The sequence below is a fragment of the Bos indicus genome, chromosome 11, assembly GCF_029378745.1.
Source record: "Bos indicus isolate NIAB-ARS_2022 breed Sahiwal x Tharparkar chromosome 11, NIAB-ARS_B.indTharparkar_mat_pri_1.0, whole genome shotgun sequence".
In the NCBI taxonomy this organism is placed as follows: Eukaryota; Metazoa; Chordata; class Mammalia; order Artiodactyla; family Bovidae; genus Bos; species Bos indicus.
In genome coordinates, this window is record NC_091770.1 from 74846706 (window position 1) to 74864334 (window position 17629).

The 17629-nt window shown below is 52.0% G+C and overlaps 1 protein-coding gene across 4 annotated transcripts; it reads right to left on the minus strand.

Moving 5' to 3' along the window:
• Nucleotides 1-1710: 1710 nt before the first annotated feature.
• On the minus strand, nt 1711-17616 carry MFSD2B (MFSD2 lysolipid transporter B, sphingolipid). 4 transcript variants are annotated; one of them, XM_019970631.2, is made up of 14 exons: nt 15200-17616; nt 11898-12023; nt 10476-10600; nt 9619-9742; nt 9233-9311; nt 9011-9141; nt 6542-6632; nt 6308-6429; nt 5789-5872; nt 5211-5291; nt 4907-5016; nt 4233-4376; nt 3689-3859; nt 1711-2569 (listed from the first exon to the last, which is right to left on the minus strand). In XM_019970631.2, the coding sequence occupies exons 1-14, from the start codon at nt 15284-15286 to the stop codon at nt 2545-2547; spliced, it is 1500 nt and encodes a 499-aa protein (XP_019826190.2). In that variant the 5' UTR covers nt 15287-17616; the 3' UTR covers nt 1711-2544. The 4 variants fall into 4 exon arrangements, with proteins under 4 accessions (XP_019826190.2, XP_070655157.1, XP_070655158.1 ...); XM_070799056.1 differs by lacking the exon at nt 3689-3859; XM_070799057.1 differs by lacking the exons at nt 6308-6429; nt 6542-6632.
• Between the last annotated feature and the right edge of the window lie 13 nt (nt 17617-17629).

The following is a 17629-nucleotide window of genomic DNA, read 5'->3' on the forward strand; positions in this document are numbered from 1 at the left end:
TTCACTAGTCTATTTTCTCACCTGAAAATGAGATAATACCTGCTTCATAGGGCTGTCATGAGGAAGAAATGGAATTACACCCTTTGGTCAGCCCATGATCGCCTCCCATCTCCGAGATCCAACACTTGACCCCTGGGGTGGCCCCGACTCGGTTTCCTAGGAGACCGCACTCCCGGGAAATAGAAGTAACATCAAAAGTAGCACAAGCTTCTGATCCCACCTGCATTGCCCAGGTTTCCAAAGCACTGCATAACCACCTGGTAGAAACTGCCTTGTACCTGGTACTGTCTCCACACGGCCAGTGATTGTCCAGTGTTAAGAAACTGTTCTGGGAACTTTCTTGGTGGCCCAGTGGTTAAGAATCCACCTTTCAGTGCAGGGTACTCACGTTTGATCCATTGTCAGAGAACTAAGATCCCAACTAAGAACTTAGTTGCCGAGGGGTAACTAAGCATGCCAACCCAACAAAGACAGTACAGCCAAAAGAAAAACAAGCAAGCCAACAAAAACCTGTTCTGTAGGTGTGTGTGAGTGTGCAATGTGTGACGTATGTGTGTGCTGTATGTGCCTCTGCAGAGCAGGGGGTGAACAGAGTTTCCTATCAGCCCCTTTCTGAATCAGGAAGAGAGGCTGAGCCCAGCTCTTTCTCTGGAGCCCTGTGACCTCAAGGATCAGATGCCCTTGTCAGTATTACGGGCCCAGAAAGCTCAGGCATCAGACAGACCGGGTCACACTCTGCGCTCTCTTTGAGGTCAGGTTCCTTCTCTTGCTACACATATGTTGTTGTTCAGTCGCTCAGTCATGTCCGACTGCAACCCCATGGACTGTAGCACGCCAGGCTCCTCTGTCCTCCACTGTCTCCTGGCGTTGGCTCAAATTCATGTCCATTGAGTCAGTGAAGAACTCCACTCCAGTATTCTTTCCTGGAGAATCCCATGGACAGTATGAAAAGACAGCATTTGTAGAGGAAGCCAAATGCTTTAAGCTCTGAGGAGCACTATCTGAGTGTGTCTGAGCTCTGACTATCTTAGACCTTCAATCTCACCTCACACTTATGAGGCAGCCAGAGGGCTAAAGAGAAGGTGGAAGGGGGCCTAGCCCTGCAGTGGGCTTGGGAAGGGTAGAACTGGGGGCGGGGGAGGAATGTGGGGGGCAGATCTCACCTCCTGGTCCCCCTGTGGGTACCCAGGCTTCTCTAGGAACACTTGCTGGGGCATCAGGGCCCCAGGGGTTCCCCACCTCCTCCCCAGGCCCCAAACCCACACAAGCTACTATGGTCCACTGCCCTAGCCGATGTCCTCAACTTCTTGTCTCCTCCCACAGGGAACCTGTGGTCTGAGGAACTGCAGATATTCTGGGACACACGGCTGAGGTAACATGGCCAGTTTAAGTGACATCAGGCACCCTCCCCTTCCCTCCTTGAGACAGATTTCCCAGGAGGTGGGATGAGAAGGCTGGCCACAGTCACATTTTACAGACTCAAACAGAGCTTCCCAGGTGGCTCAGCAGTAAAGAATCTGCCTGCCAATGCAACAGATGTCAGAGACGTGGGTTCAGTCCCTGGGTTGGGAAGATCCCCTGGTGTAGGAAATGTCAACCCACTCTACTCTTCTTGCCTGGGAAATCCCATGGACAGAGGAGACTGGCATGCTGCAGTCTGTGGGGTTGCAAAGAGTCGGACATGACCGAGCACACACACAAGCAAGCAAGTAGAAGATAAACCCTTTAATTTGTTTCTGAAAAAAATAAACCTCAGTAGATCTTTCTTCCCCAAAGACATGGTGGCCTTTAGAAAATAGTGGTTCCTGTGATTTTATAAGATGAACTTTCAGAAGAGTATTCCCACAAAAATAACTTTTGTTCATAAACATGATTGATCCTTGGTGGCTCAGTATCAGTCTGTGACCACGTCTAGAAACAGTGTCATCAGCTGAGCTGTACAAGGGGAAAGGTCTTGAGAAACACCTCACGCCCTGTTCAGCCTGTCCCCACTGCTGGCCCCATCCGCTCCGTCTGGGGTCTGCTGACCTCTCTGGCTACATCTGTGAACCTCTCCACCTGGATATCGCAGCATGTCCATCTGTCCCCACTCTGCCTATTCACATGCTGTCTGTCAGCCTCTCCATTAGATGATCACTGCACCATCAGGAGAAACAGGAATTCTGTGTGTCTGTCTTGTCAGGTAGTTTTGCCATCCAAGCAGGTTGGTGGGCCTGGTGCTCCCACAGAAGTCTGCAGACCAGGCTGGCAGGGGCTTCCTTTTTCCAGGAATAGTTGCTACAGGAATGCTTTCCAGGTCACAGGTTGCCCAGAGCTGGGTAGTCAGCGGCACAGGCCTCTCTGAGATGTCCTGAGGTCAACAGGTAAGACATGAAAGGTGGAGCCCAGGCCGCTCCCTTCAGGAGAGTCACTGAAGACTCCACATCCCTGGGGAAAAGACAGGTTGTGTGTAAACGGTGAGGCGGGGGTGCCAAAGGGCTGAAAGGGGGGGCCTGGAGCCCAGAAGATGCTGCTCCTGACGTGCTGGCTCACAGGGTCTCAAATTCAAGCCAGAGTGTAGCTGGTCCTCCTGCGGGAAAGAGAAGAAAAGTCAGAGAGGAGGATGAGGGTGGGCGGGGGTCGGGGAAGTGTCAGTGGCTGCTCCTTGTCTCCTGAGCAACTCCTCCCCTGCTCAACCCTGAGAACGAAGCTACGGTCCTGTTCCTCCAGGTCCCACCCACGTGTCATTCCCCAAACACAGCGCATGATCTCAGTATGAGGGGCTGGAGTCCCAGGCTGTCCCCACTGAGCACTGAGGGATCCATGATGGAGCCACTTCCTGGCCTATCCTGTGTGGGCCTCTACCTGTACACGGGCTCTTGTTTGTAAGTTTTTGAGCGTGTGCAAAAACGTGGACACAGCTTGTGACTATCTGCTTGACCAGAAATGTTGACACTGCAGTGCCTGCTTGGACTTTGGCTCTGGGCTGAGCTCATGGGACACAAAAATGAAAACAGCCCCCTCAGCTGTCAAGGTCCCCACAGTCTACTGTGAAAGCCAGGCAGTGAGCAGATTGTCTCCAGGGCAGAGGGGTCTGTGCATCCAAGTGGGAAGAACAAGGTGAGAGAGTGGCTCAGGGCAGTTGGTGTGGGGAGGAGTGGAAGATGACCCCGGGGTTTCAGCCCCCAGGCTGGAAAGTGGTGCCGTTCATTGTGATGCAGCAAGAGCCAAGATTGGAGAACAAAGATGAATTCAGTTTGGGGCCCATTAAGATGGACTGACTGTACTTTCTCAAGGGTACAGTGGATAAGAATCTGCCTACCAATACAGGGGACATGGCTTCGAGCCATGGTCCGGGAAGATTCCACATGCCACAGAGCAACTAAGCCCGTAGACCACAGCTAATGAACCTGGGCTCTAGATCCCAGGAGCCACAACTGCTGAAGCCCTCGCACCCTAGAGCCCGTGCTCTGCAACAAGAGAAGCCACCGCAATGAGAAACCCAAGCACCTCAACTAGAGAGCAGCCCCTGCTCACCGCAACTAGAAAAAGCCCACGTGACAAAGAAGACCCAGTGCAGCCAAAAATAAGCAAATTAAAAAAAAAGACTGCCATGCTTGTGGAAGGTCAGGTCCACATGAGAACTGTGCACATCTGCGCGTCTCCCTAGGTGCTCTGCGGTGTGTACCCGTGAGTGTGAGGTGCCTACCTCCCCAGGGAGCGGGAGTTGGCCCGACTTGGCACCTTGGGAGTGGGGCCGACCATGAGGATGCACAGACCAATGAGGATCATGCTGGTGGGCACAGCACCGATGAGGACCTTGAGAGTCACCACCACCTGCTCCGACTGCCTGCAGGCTCCTGACTCGTACCCTGCGAAGCTGGAGGAGCCCCCACCCTGAGCATCCAGCTCAGAGCCTCCTGAAGGAAGGGGCCCTTGGGCCCAACCCCCACCCTATCCTGAAACTTGGATTTGTTTCTGGCCAAATCAGTCTAACTGATTTGGGAGGAAGGGAGTGTGAGGGAACAGGCAGACTGGGGAGGAGTTCAGAGAGAGCTGTGAACTCGGGGAGTAGAGGTTTCAGAAGGGGTATAGCTGCTGAGACCTGCACCCCTTCCGGCTGGGGTGGGGGTTCCCACACACTCCCCAGACTCGTGGGTGGCCCCTGGCTGGCTCGGGTCGGGGACTTTGCCCTTCGCTTTGCACACCACTTGTCTTTTGTGCCTCTGGGACAGCCCGACTCTGGGACTCACTCCAGGCTGAGAGTGGAGATGCCCAGGGCGCCTGCTCCCGAAAGCTTGGTGAAGAAGACGTAGGATGAGTAGAAGATGGTCTCCAGGCCTGGGCCATGCTGGTGCTGCAGCTGGAAGTCATCGACCACGTCTGGAAGCATGGACCTGGGGGCAGGGGCTGCAGAATTATGTCTTTTATCTCTTCGGGAGCTGCCAAACTGAGGGCTCCTTGGGGACAAAGACTGAGTCAGATTCACCCCTGGGTCCCCACTGTCCAGCACCAGGACTGGTCCAAAGAGGGTCAGGCAGTAAAAGTGCTTGTACTTCCCTGGTGACTCAGACAGTAAAAAATCTGCCTGCAGTGTGGGAGACCTGGTTCAATCCCTGGGTTGGGAAGATCCCCTGGAGGAGGGTGTGGCAACCCACTCCAGAATTCTTGCCTGCAGATTCCCATGGACAGAGGAGCCTGGCGGGCTACAGTCCATGGGGTCTCATAAAAGGCAGACACACTGAGTGACTAACATTTTCACTTTCTTTTCACTTTTTCCCCAATACACTTTGGCAGCCTCTACCCCTGAAAGGGGGAGAGCCTGTCCCCAGGGGAAGGGGTCTGGGATCGCAGGTTGAGATGAAGGGGGGACACCCACTGGGAAGGACGGGAGGCCCCTACTCCTTGTGCCCCTCACCCGGCCTACCAGGGTAGCAGCAAGGACACAGCGATGCTCAGGCCAGACACAAAGGCCACGACATATGCCACGGGCACCATGGGCACAGCAGCCAGCAGGATTGCAAAGGGCACCATCGCCTAGGGAGACAGACACGCTGGCGCCTCCTCTGCTTGTACCCCTGCCCCACACACACTCATAGCTGCTCTCGGATTCACGCACTCACCAGTCCTTACTGATGCCCTCTGAGCCTGGCGCCGGGATAGACACGGAGGACGCGAGAACACACTGCCCCCTCAACACCACCCCAGGCCTGGCTTCCTGCCTCACTCACACAGATCCCGAGGGCCGACATCCTCTTCCCAAATCGCTGCAGAACCCACTCCCACATCGGGGTGCTCAGCACTGCAGAGACCTGTGAACGGACAGAATCGTCATAGCCCAGGAAGCCCTGCTGGGGCCTCTGCCAGATTCTCAAATGCTCAGCTTTTAGGTGGGACACTTGACGTTGACCTTGTCCTTGGCTAGAACCAGTGGCTGAACTTTACGAACTTTATGACCCTGACCCCAATTCCACCCTCTGCTGAAATGATGGTACTAGTGGTAAAGAACCAGCCTGCCAATGCAGGAGACATAAGAAATGTGGGTTTGATCCCTGGGTCGGGAAGATCCCCTGGAGAAGGAAATGGCAACCCACTCCAGTATTCTTGCCTGGAGAATCCCACGGTCAGAGGAGCCTGGTGGGCTACAGTCCATAGGGTTGCAAAGAATCGGACACGATTGAATCATCTTAGCAAAAAGCCCAAGCAGAGTCCAAAATACTGACCACCAGAACTCCATCACACAGGTCATGTCAAGGACCACACAGCCCTGACTCAGGCCTCTCGCCTCCACCACCCCATGTCCCCTCACCAGGATGGTCAGCACCATGCCCTGGACGTGGTCTTGAAGCTGGGAGGCGTGTGTACAGAACAGGACCAGGTAGCTCTGCTCCACCTGAGGAGTCGACAGGAAGTAGGCATGTACAGGAAATGGCAGAAATGTAGAAATCAAGGGCAAGCCTGAGGTCTTGAGTTGGGCCTTCCCTTTGGGCCTCCAAGCTCTGGTTTCTGCTACCATCATGCAATCCCTTCCCCAACAATGGAGTTTTATCCCAACACAGGTTTAAACACCATTCCTAGTCTCCCCCTGGCACAGCTGAGATGGATGGACTTTACCCCTCCAGACACTTCCTGGTGTCTGGGCCCTGACTCTCCCCAGTCCCACTAGATCTGGTAGGTTTCTCTCCTCTCCTCCCAGCATCAGCCTTGCCAAGCCCTTGCCAGCCACTGGTTTTCCTGTGGTATGGTGGAGACGAGAGATTAACCTGAACCTATGCAAGCTCAGTATGGCCAGAGCCCAGCCAGTGGGGATCAGCCTGGCCAGACATACCTGAACAGCTGCTGAGATGAAGAGGAAGGAGATGACCAGCTTCAGATAGGGCCGATGCCGGACCGTGAGACCTAGCCCAGCCAGGAAGCCCAGGCCCTGGCCGGATGCTGGGGTGGAGGGGTCTATAACATTGGAAAGGGACATCTTGGATTGGTGGAGTTCAAAATAAAAACTCATGCCCAAGAGGAGCGACCAGCTTCTGCTTCCGCACTCTGTCTGCAGCCCTGTACCTACCTGATCGCTCCTTCACCCCCAGGTAGAGCAAAGTACTGCACACTGGGTAAGTCAAAGCAACCACAGTGGCTGCAATGAAGTAGAGACGAGTCTGTGGACAGGACAGAACTTCAGTGGGGGTGATGTCTCCAACCCTTGGAGGTGGGGATACCCAGGGGCCTGGCAGGAGTGCCTCCAATTGGGGGCAGAGGGACCCTCAGTCCAAGTCCAAGGATGCTGGGTGCTCTTCCTCTCCATCAGCCCACAGGAGGGGCAGATCTAATGGCCCAGAATGGTCCTTCCGCTGACCCTGTGCCTCCTGTGGGCATTCATGTAACCACGAGTCAAATCCCTCCCTCCCTCTCTGTCATTTTTTTTAAGCAAACATTCATTGCTTCTGTCTTCGGTGTGCTAGACCCTGAGGTTACAGTGATGAATAAATGACCCTGTGCATCCACAGTAAGGGGCTTGGGGTGAGGGGGAGACAGATCCATGAATAGACAGTTACAGTGTGATGTATGATGACACAGAAAATGTCGAAAATAGAAACGGTGCCACCGAGCATTCAGAGGAAGACACATATGGAATAAAGTACATATAAGGCCTGCATGGGAGTAACAGTCACCCAGTTCAGGATAGGGGTTGCCTTTGGTGGGGGAGGAAGGAGGGAGATGCAGAGCTTCACCGGTGTGAGGGGTCCCACTTTCAGAAAGCTCTGCACTTGGGAGTTAATGCTCTGCTCTCTTGAAATTCGGGACGGTTTTATCTATGAACTTGTGTTTGGTAAGTGCAGTCTATGGGACAGCAGAGCTGAAACTAACAAGAGGCCCCTGGACGCTTCTCACCATGGCTCACAGCCTCATGTGAGCCATGAGGACACGAGGGAGGGCAGGTTCTCAGCTTCCTACTCCCTACTTCTTGCCATCCTATGCCCCACCTGGCCTCCTGCTCTCCCACCCAAGGGGAGCTCCTCAACCCTGCTCCCCACTTCTACCCTCTGTTCCACTATTCTCACCTAGACAGTGACCCAGAAGCTTTGGGGAGGGGCCTTGTAGAGGCTTCCCTGGTGGCTCAGATAATGAAGAATCTGCCTACAATGCAGGAGATTTGAGTTTGAGCCCTGCATCAGGAAGATCCCCTGGAGAAGGGAATAGCAATCCACTCCAGTATTCTTGCCTGGAGAATCCCAGGGACAGAGGAGCCTGGTGGGCTACAGTCTATGGGGTAGCAGAGTTGGACATGACTGAGCAACTTTGACTCTCATTTTTTTTTGTGGCGGGGGGCCCTGGGCTTGGAAGCAGGGAAGGTAAATCTGCAGGCCACAACCCCTCTGATCCTGGGCTCGTAGCACCATGATGGGCTTTGAGGGCAATGGGGCATAGCCTCTCACCTACCCAGATTCAGGCAATCTCTTGACTGGGGCAGTGGGCCATGGGAAGGGGAGATTGACTCCCTGCTCTCTCTGGGGCCCTACAGCTTCATTTCACACTGTACGGAAGCACATTCTGTAGCTGGGCTGCAGGTGTCCTGGGGATCTCTACACAGGACTTCATTGTAATGTTTTCTTACAGGCAGTGAACCATGGGTGCGTGATGCTGGCACTATGCTCATAACATTATTCTCAAATGTTGGTGAAGGTCAGTGATGTCATTTGCTTAAGAAGAGGGGGAGTAGAAGATGCACTTGACAGATAAATAGATGCTGCTGCTGCTGCTGCTAAGTCGCTTCAGTCGTGTCCGACTCTGTGTGACCCCATAGATGGCAGCCCACCAGGCTCCCCCGTCCTTGGGATTCTCCAGGCAAGGACACTGGAGTGGGATGCCATTTCCTTCTCCAATGCATGAAAATGAAAAGTGAAAGTGAAGTCGCTCAGTCGTGTCCGACTCCTAGCGACCCCATGGACTGCAGCCTACCAGGCTCCTCCACCCATGGGATTTTCCAGGCAAGAGTACTGGAGTGGGGTGCCATTGCCTTCTCGGATAAATAGATGAACGAACATCTCCTAATTGCTGAAAAGGGAACGGCTTTGAGGGGAGAGGAAGGGGTACTGCCCCCAGGTTTCCCCTCTCCTTTCACACTGTGGGTGGGGTTGGGGGGACACCTGTTCAGGGCTGGGTGGCACTGCTCATAGGATGGGTTTTGCCCAGAGCTCTGCCAGGACACTAAACCCTTCTGCTGTCTCTCTCCTGCCCCTGCTGGCGGCCCCTCCCCGCCCTGCCCCTTCTCTGGGGTCACCTCCTCCCCTCCAGATGGCCTGCTGGCCTGTTGTTTGGCTCCACGTTTAGAAGGCGCCCAGCAGGAGAAGCAGATTTAGCGGGAGGATGGGGGACATGGGCTCAGCACGAGGATCAGGGAAGGAATGAAAAAGCCTGCTGGGCAGGGCTGAGCCCCCAAACAGCCATGAAGAGACCTGGCGGAGAAATGTTCCTCAAAGAAAGAGGTGGCCTGGAAGCGGGGGCTCCAGGGGCTCTGCGCAGCCTGGACACTCACCGCGTTGGGGGAAACAGCCCCTTCCCCTGGGAGCGTGTCCTCCTTGCACCTATGGGACCCGTGGGCACCAGACACAATGAGTCCGTGGACGGTGGCTCCCATCAGCGTCCCCGCCATCTCCAAGGTCATCCCTGGGAAACAGCATGCAGCAAGGTGACTGAGCTTATGGGGCTGGGCCAGAGCTACCCGCTCCCACCCAACCGCACACCCGCCTGCACTCACGGTACGCGGTGGCTGAGTCCCGCTCCTTGGGGTTGGGGGTCAGGAGCATGGTCAGCGCCGTGTAGGGCACCTGGAAGAACTGCAGGACCAGGCAGAGCTTAGGACAGTGCCCACTGCCAGGCGGCCAACCCAGGTCAGCAGCTTCCCCAGGCCAGGCCCGTGCCAGGCTGGCATGTCCCCACAGATCCCCTCAACCTGGAGTTAGGGGCTGAGGAGCAGGAGGGGCATCTGGCCTAGAGCACACAAGAAAAGCTAATGGCCAGTTACCACCTGGTGAGCAGGTGGGCAGCGGGCACCCCCCAGCACACACACACACAGTTCAGGCAGGCCTCCTGCCAGCATGAGGTTCCAGGAATCCAGACCCAGGAAGGGGCCCACCTGCTTACCGTGGCCAAGGCCTGGAACAGGCAGTAGAGGGTCGTGTACCAGAGGCCTCGCAAGGTGGTGAAGGGGGGCAAGAACCACAGGAAGAAGTAGGCCAAGGCAATGAAGGGCATGCAGCCCAGCACCCTGCGGAAGCACAGCCCGGTGGGGCGGCCTGCAGCACTAGCACAGGGGGTCCCCAGGGGCCAGGAGCAGCCTCGCTTGGCCCGCAGCCCTGGAGGAGCCCTGGTCTGGGGCTAAGGGTGGGAGCCACGGAGGGGGAGAGGCGGCTGAGGGGATGAGGAGGTCCCTGGGAGTGGGGGCTAGGGCCCTTAGGGGCTGCATGCGTGCGTGCTAAGTCACTTCAGTTGTGTCCAACTCTTTGCCACCCTATGGACTATAGCCCGTCAGGCTCCTCTGTCCATGGGATTCTCCAGGCAAGAATGCTGGAGTGGGTTTCCATGCCGTCCTCCAGGGGATCTTCCCGACCCAGGGATTGAACCCCTATCTCTTACATCTCCTGCATTGGCAGACAAGTTCTTTACCATTAGGGTCACCTGGGCTGGGTGGTGCCATTCCCTGTACCCAGGAAAGTCGTATCTCCTCTGTGAGAACTTCCAAGCCAACCAGCCCCGCCTGGCCGCACTCCGAGCCCCCTGGGGCCAGGCCTGCGACTCTTGTCCAGCTCTGTGCCACCCGGTGAGGGAGAGGTCCCTGAGCACCTGCATGACTCACTCAGACCCATTCCATTCCTGTTACCCACTGTCCAGACCTGACCTCTAACCACCCATAGGATTTTCTACTAGCAGCAGCTGTGACAAATGCAGAGATCTCAAGCCAGGGGTGGGTTCCAGGATCCTAAGGACCATGGGGTGCTCACCAGGGCATGAGTCGTCCAGACCCTGTCCTCCTGCTTCTGTTGATGAGAAACCCAGCCAAAGGGTCTGCAGCTGCCCCAGACACCTTCCCTCCAAACAGGACCAGTGACACCTGGGCAGCAGGGATCTGAAAGGGACAGAGGAGGGGACAGCCAAGGCCCTGCACAGTCAGCGAGGGTGTCTGGACCTGCCCGCCAATCAGGAGAAAGACCCTGGAAACTGGCTGGGGCCATAGCCACGCTGTAAAGATCTATTCAGTCCCTCCCCCAGGCCAGGAATCCAGACGGCTCTGAGGACATCTATGCACCAATGGAGAAGGGATAGAGGGACAAGGAGAGGGGAACAGGTGCACACTAGCACATTCCTGTTATATTTATACCCAGTCACTTTAGGAGAAGACTTGAGAGACCCTCCCCTGAGGTGGCTCAGTGCGTGAAGGGTGCACTGAAGCTGACAGTCAGAGGCAGAGCTTGTGTTTTACAATGAAAATGGTTTATTGATTTTTCTGATTACATAAAGTGATAACACTCATTACACACACATTTAAACAGTTCAGGAAAATATCACGCAAAGCTCATCTGAAATTCCACCATCCTGAGACAACTGCCAGGAGCATTTTGATCGTTCTTTCTCTCATTTCCTTATGTGCATTTGTGATTTATAATTTTATACAAATGGGATATCGGTGTCATTTAAAAAATCATGGAAAATAAGTAAATAATAGATACTTTATTAAAAATTTTTGTTTATCCTCTATCCTCCACTAGTCCCTTCTATCGCCAACATTAACATACTTCTGGATGGATGTCCTTTTGGAATATACTTTCTCCATGCTCATCCTTTAATCATGTTGTTGTCCAGTTGCTAACTGGTGTCTGACTCTGCGGCCCCATGGACTGCAGCAGGCCAGGCTTCCCTGTCCTTTACTATCTCCTAGAATTTGCTCAAACTCGTGTCCATTGAGTCAGTGATGCTATTCAACCATCTCCTTATACCTGTGTCCTCATATATATAGGGCATGTTTTTGTTTTGTTCAAATGGGGTCTTTTTATATGTATACCCTTCTCTAAAACTAATTTTTCTCACTTGACAGTGCATCATGGAAATTCTTGGGCGTCAACTGGTATAGATCTAACTCATTCTTTGAGTGACTACACACTACTCCATTATGTGGACATAGTCCAACTTACTGTTGAACTACTTCTATATTTGGGGGCATTCGTGTTGTTTCCCATTCTTCTACTACAAACAACCTGCAAATAAACATCTTTCAGGAGGTTGCCCTCAACAGTATTTGGTTTTTCTCAGCCTTGGGTCAGAAGTGCCATTTACCAAGGATCGTGGCAGTGGAAGTAAAGGCAGGTTGAAAGGACCAGACACCAGACATGGGAGTAGGGAACCCCAAGGCTGCTGCCCACACTCACCTGTGCCACATCGAGCAGGAAAAGTTGCAGGTAAAAGGCTATGGCGCTGGAGGCCACCTGGTTGGGAACCCCTCCAATGCCATAGCACAACTTCCTATAGAATGAGAGGCGACCAGCTCCGCTGTCCTGGGGGAGACACAGAAGCTCAGCCCCCATAGGTACCAACCACTCCCTCCAGCCCCCTGACTTCCAAAAGTATCCTGCAGCCCTGTCTTGAAGGCTGTTCCAGCAACCTCTCAGTCCTAATTGCTCTCAGATTATCTTAAAAGAAGTGAGACAGGACTTCTCTGGCAGTCCAGTGGTTGAGAATCTGCCTGCCAACGCAGGGAAATGGGGTTTGATCTCTGGTCCAGGAAGATTCCACCTGCCTTAGGGCAATTAAGCCTGTGAGTCACAACCACTGAGCCTGCGCTCTAGCGCTTGTGCTTTTCAACAGGAGAAGCCACTGCAGTGAGGAGCCCATGCACAGCAATGAAGACCCAGTGCAGTCAACGACAAACACACAAAAAAGAAATGCGGCAAAAAGGGGAGAAAAAAGAAAAAACCTAAACCATGACTTCTAAGCATTTCCAGGGGGAAGTTTTTCCTTATATTCCCTCTTCCCCCAGTGCTTTCTGCTGCAGTCTGTTTTATTAGTCAGCAAACTAAAGTGAACTGGGAGGGTCAGGAGGCCCCTAACTTTGCCACAAACTTCCTGTGTGTGCCTTTGAATAAATCACGTTATCTCTCTAAGCCTCATCTGTCGATTGGAATATTCCTGCCAACTTTGAGGGATGTTTTGATGAGCAAATGAGGCCATGGCTTTGGGAGCTGATTGTTAAATGTTCAGGACTTTTGCAAGCCAGTTGTTGAACCATTTGGCAGCCTGAAATCAGCCATGGGGAGAGTATTTACACCACAGAAATCAGTAAACAACAAATATCAGAGCAAAAATGAAGTAAAGGTTACATGTATACCCACACACATATATTTGGGGTTTATCCCACATGATTGCCAAACAGGCATTCCAGCTTAGCATGGTCAAAACACAGCTCCTGATTTCCATCCCATTGTTTTAATCTAACTCTACTGTCCTCATTGCAACAAAAGGCCCCAGTGTTCACTCAGCAGCTCAGGCCACAAACCTAGGTGCCATCCTTGATTCTTCCTTCCCAGTTTCCCTGTCTAATCTATTAGTGAGAGTCTAAGTGGCTTCTCAACTTCTACTCTCATTCCCTACTATCCACTTTCTGTCCAGTAGTTGAAGTGATCTTTTCATAACATAAATCAGATTGTGTCTCTTCTCTGGTGAAAACCCCTCAACAACTTGCCATTACAGTTTGAATAAAACTCCAAGTCCTTCCCATATAGCCTAAAGGAGCCCACACAATCAGCTGTCACTCCTTTTCCCACCTTACTTCAGATAGCTCTCCTCAACCATGGTAGCCTCCATCCTGTTGCTCAAAATGACCTTGTCTGTTACTGCCTCAGGGCCTTTGCACTTCCTATCCCCCAGCTATTCCTCCAGGTCTTTGCAAGAGCTGACTTCTTGCCATTCAGGCTGAAGCCTAAATGTCATCTCTTTAGAGGAGTCTTCACTGACCACCCAAATTTCTCTCAATTGTACTCACTATAGGATATATTCATATTTATTTCCTGCCTCTCTTCACCAGCACATAAACTCTCTGAAAGCATGAACTATATAACTTTTATTCACCACCATGTCCCCAGTACCTAGAAAAATGCTGGGTGTGTAGATGCTCAATATATATTTGTTGAAAGAGTAAGTGACATGAAGATGCTGTGTTAAGTGCTATTTCTCCCAAAGGTGCTGGGAATCATTCTTTTTCATCTTTTGCCTGGGGATGGGAGGGGAGTGGAGAGATCTACAGCTTCACCCAGTTAGGTATCTAGACAGACACCCTAAAAGGACTCTTTTGAAAGGAAGGTCTTTCCAGATAAGGGTTTATCAAATCCTCTGCACTCTTCCTACCCACACATGAGGCAGGATGTGGTCTCTTCTGACATTTTTGTGAACAATATTTCAACTTTCAGAAAATTTAACACCAGGCAGAATCCAACATGTTAGCCCCTCCTCCCCATTCCCCAACCCCTCTCCATAAAGGGATTCTGGTTTCCTCCTAAAGGTACCTATCAAGTTCTGGTACATAGCAGGCACATGAAAATTTTTAAAAATCTAGGTATATGATTCAGTCTTGGAATCTTGAGGAATACCACTGTACCTACTAAAATCATAAGCTCTTCACAGTCAACTGAGGACGTTTCAGTTAGGCAAACTTGACAAATTTGAATGCAAATTCTCCGTCTGCCATTTCTAGCTGTGTAACCCAGGACAAGGTACTCAGTATGGCTAAACTTCATCAAGTGTACAATGGGGGTAATACACCTCCCAGAGTTGTTATGAAAATTAAATGCTAGCGTTTCATGGCTAATGTTTTCTCCCTAACAACTCATGTCATCCTGAGTTTTTAAAGTTCCCTGCGAAATGAGAGTCCCCAGAGGGCCTCTTGATCTTGCTTTCTGTCTTGGAGCCCACTACCTTTTGCTCGGAGGGGCTCGGAGGGGAAGCACGGAGACAGCATAGGGAACTGAGGTGGCGAAGCCAAGCCAGGGACAGAATGAAGGCGCAGCACATAGTGAGCAGTGGATTCCGCATCTAGCAGCGAGCTCGGAAGTCCTAACTTCTCTCCAACTCAGCCACCCTGAATGACACATGCCCTGGCCCTATCCAGGGGGTGGGGGAGAGGGGAGGTAGAAGGGCTGAGGCGACCCCTGGATTCCCACCTGCCCTCCACCCTCACTTCGGAGCCTGGTTACCAGGAAGGGCTCTGGGTGCAGTCTCCGCTAGGAGAGTCTGGTGCCTGGAGGGAGCCAGGTTTGAGAGGGCGGCCAAGCCCATAGCTCCTACCTGGAGATTGGGGAAGGCGGGCCCAATTAGAAGTCCCAAGTGCCCGGGGTTCCAGAGACTTCGGGAAGACCTGGCGGGTGGTGGACAAGAGCCCTAGACTGGCCCTGATCGACTAGCTGAAGGAATCAGCGGCCTTCTGCACTTGTCTACGACTCAGTTTCCCATCTCTTTGGGGCTCCAGAATACCCCCAGCCTCCCCGCTGTCAACTGTCAAACCCCAGCCGGGGCAGTTGAGCAACCTGGAGGCTCGGGCGGGGACCGTGCGGGGCTGCGGCTGACTGGCTGGCTGCTCCCAGATGCTCCGGGATGGGGCGGTCGGTCCCCGGAGCCCCCGGCCCGGCCCCGCGCTGAAGCCCAGCGCCCGCTCCCCGCGTGCCCCTCGCTGTGCGCTCACCGAACCCTGAGCTGAGGTGTGTGCTTCCAGCGAGGTCGACGGCGTATCCAGAGCCGGGCCCGGGATCGCTTCGCGGTACACTGCCATCACGCACGGCCGCCAGCGCACCAAGGCCCTCGGCGTTATCGCCAGCCCCGGCCCGCGGGGAGGGCGGCTCCCCGGCCGAGCGGGCGCGGCGCGAAGAGGGGCGGGCCGGCCGACGCGCCCCGGGCGGGGGCAGCGCGCGGGAAAACGGGAAGCCGCGAAGTGCCGCGGGGTGGATTACCCAAAGTGAAAAACGCCAGAGCCCACATTTGCTGCGGGGAAAGGCTGGCAAGTGACTCGGGACCGTTTTCCTTGGGATCGGTCTCCAAGGGAGTGAGAGCAGCAGTTCTCACTAAACCCTCCTGCTAAATCCTTGTTAAAATTGGCCAAGTCTTAGAAACACGAAGCAATAGAATTGCTCAGACTATAAGGCTGAGTAGGTTTACAAACCGCTTTAAAAAAAACTGCTATCGGATGGCCGAAATATACATTCTCCAACCTCTTAGAGATGACTGGTACAGCCAGGTAACTAAGTTCTAGCCAGAGAATAAAAAACTGGTGTATGCAAATTTCCCAGACTGGTACTTAAAAGGGAAGGGCTTACAACACATAAAAGATTAACTGAAAACCCATCACAGACCTATACAGGCTGAGACATAAAACTCTTCGATCTTGGCTTAGACAAGTATTTCTTAGGACACCACAAGCCTAAGATGGGCTATAGCTAAATGAAAAACTTCTGTGTTGCAAGCCAAGCAACCAGTGAAAAGACAACCCACAGAATGGGAGGAATGTTTGCAAACCGTTGTGTTGGAATATATAAAGAACTCCTTAAACAGTAGAGAGAGAGAGTACAGTTAAAAACTGGGTGAAGGATTTGAATAGATATTTCTCCAAGCCTACAAATGGGCAATAAGCACACGAAAAGACATTCATGGCATTAGGGAAATGCAAAGCTACAAGAACCCACTCCATTAGAAAGGCTGTAATTTAAAAGACAATAACAGGGATTGGGAAGGATGTGGGAAATCATACACTGCTAGTGCAGGTGCTTTGGAAAAGTCTGGCAGTTCTTCAAAAGTTGGGTATGAAATTATATGATCCAGCAATTCCACTTCTAAAGATGTAAGAGGAATGAAAACATGATCACACAATAACTTGAACATTAAGTGAAGAGAAATGAAGTGAAAGTCAGTCATGTCTGACTCTTTGGGACTCCATGGACTGCAGCCTGCCAGGCTCCTCTGTCCAAGGGATTCTCCAGGCCAGAATACTGGAGTGGGTAGCCTTTCCCTTTTCCAGGGATCGAACGCAGGTATCCCACGTTGCAGATGGATTCTTTACCAGCTAAGTCAAAGGGAAGCCCTTGAGAACTAAAGTATTTATAATAGCTGGTCAAGGCTATGGTTTTTCCTGTGGTCATGTACGGATGTGAGAGTTGGACTGCGAAGAAAGCTGAGTGCCAAAGAATTGATGCTTTTGAACTGAGGTGTTGGAGAAGGCTCTTGACAGTCCCGTGGACTGCAAGGAGATCCAACCAGTCCATTCTGAAGATCAGCCCTGGGATTTCTTTGGAAGGAATGATGCTAAAGCTGAAACTCCAGTACTTTGGCCACCTCATGCGAAGAGTTGACTCACTGGAAAAAACTCTGATGCTGGGAGGGATTGGGGGCAGGAGGAGAAAGGGACGACAGAGGATGAGATGGCTGGATGGCATCACCAACTCGATGGACGTGAGTTTGAGTGAACTCCACGAGTTGGTGATGGACAGGAAGGCCTGGTGTGCTGCAATTCATGGGGTCACAAAGAGCCGGACATGACTGAGTAACTGAACTGAACTGAAACAGTCGAAACAACCCAAATGTCCATCAACTAATGGGTGAATATTTAGGATGTTAGGAATATTCATACAATTTTACTCAGCAATAAAAAGGACATGGATGAACCTTGAAATTTTATGTTGTGGAAAAAAAGCTGGTCACAAAGGACAGCAATATTGTATGATTCCACTTACATTAACCTCCTTCCCTTTTTCGCACAGAAATGTAACTAAAAGGCATTTCCCCTGTTACTATTCTACTTAAAGTGGCGGTATAGTCCTAATAGAATTTTTAAGGACCAATAGAATTCCATAAATAAAACAGGCCTACAACAACCAAGAGGTTTGTTTTTAAAACAAAACTGAATACTGATACACTTAAAAATATCCATAAAGATGCACACCAAAATGTTATTAGTGGTTATCTCTGAATGGTGGAATAGGTGAGCTAAAGATCATTTCAGCATAACTGTATAATTTTCTCCAGTGGATATGAATTATCTATGTAAAAAACATACATTTAAATCAAATGACAAAGAGCCAAATATTAGTCTACTGAATAAGCCACTTCTATTTGAAGATTCAGT

What these genes read in the sequence shown, in the direction of transcription:
- MFSD2B (XM_019970631.2), bottom strand. Translation starts at nt 15,286, where the DNA reads ATGGCAGTGTACCGCGAAGCGATCCCGGGCCCGGCTCTGGATACGCCG. An exon ending in GGACTCAGCCACCGCGTACC is followed by an intron (nt 9,142 to 9,232) that starts GTGAGTGCAGGC and finishes GCTGTTTCCCAG; the next exon opens with GGATGACCTTGGAGATGGCG. An exon ending in ATCTCCACTCTCAGCCTGGA is followed by an intron (nt 3,860 to 4,232) that starts GTGAGTCCCAGA and finishes GGGCTCCTCCAG; the next exon opens with CTTCGCAGGGTACGAGTCAG.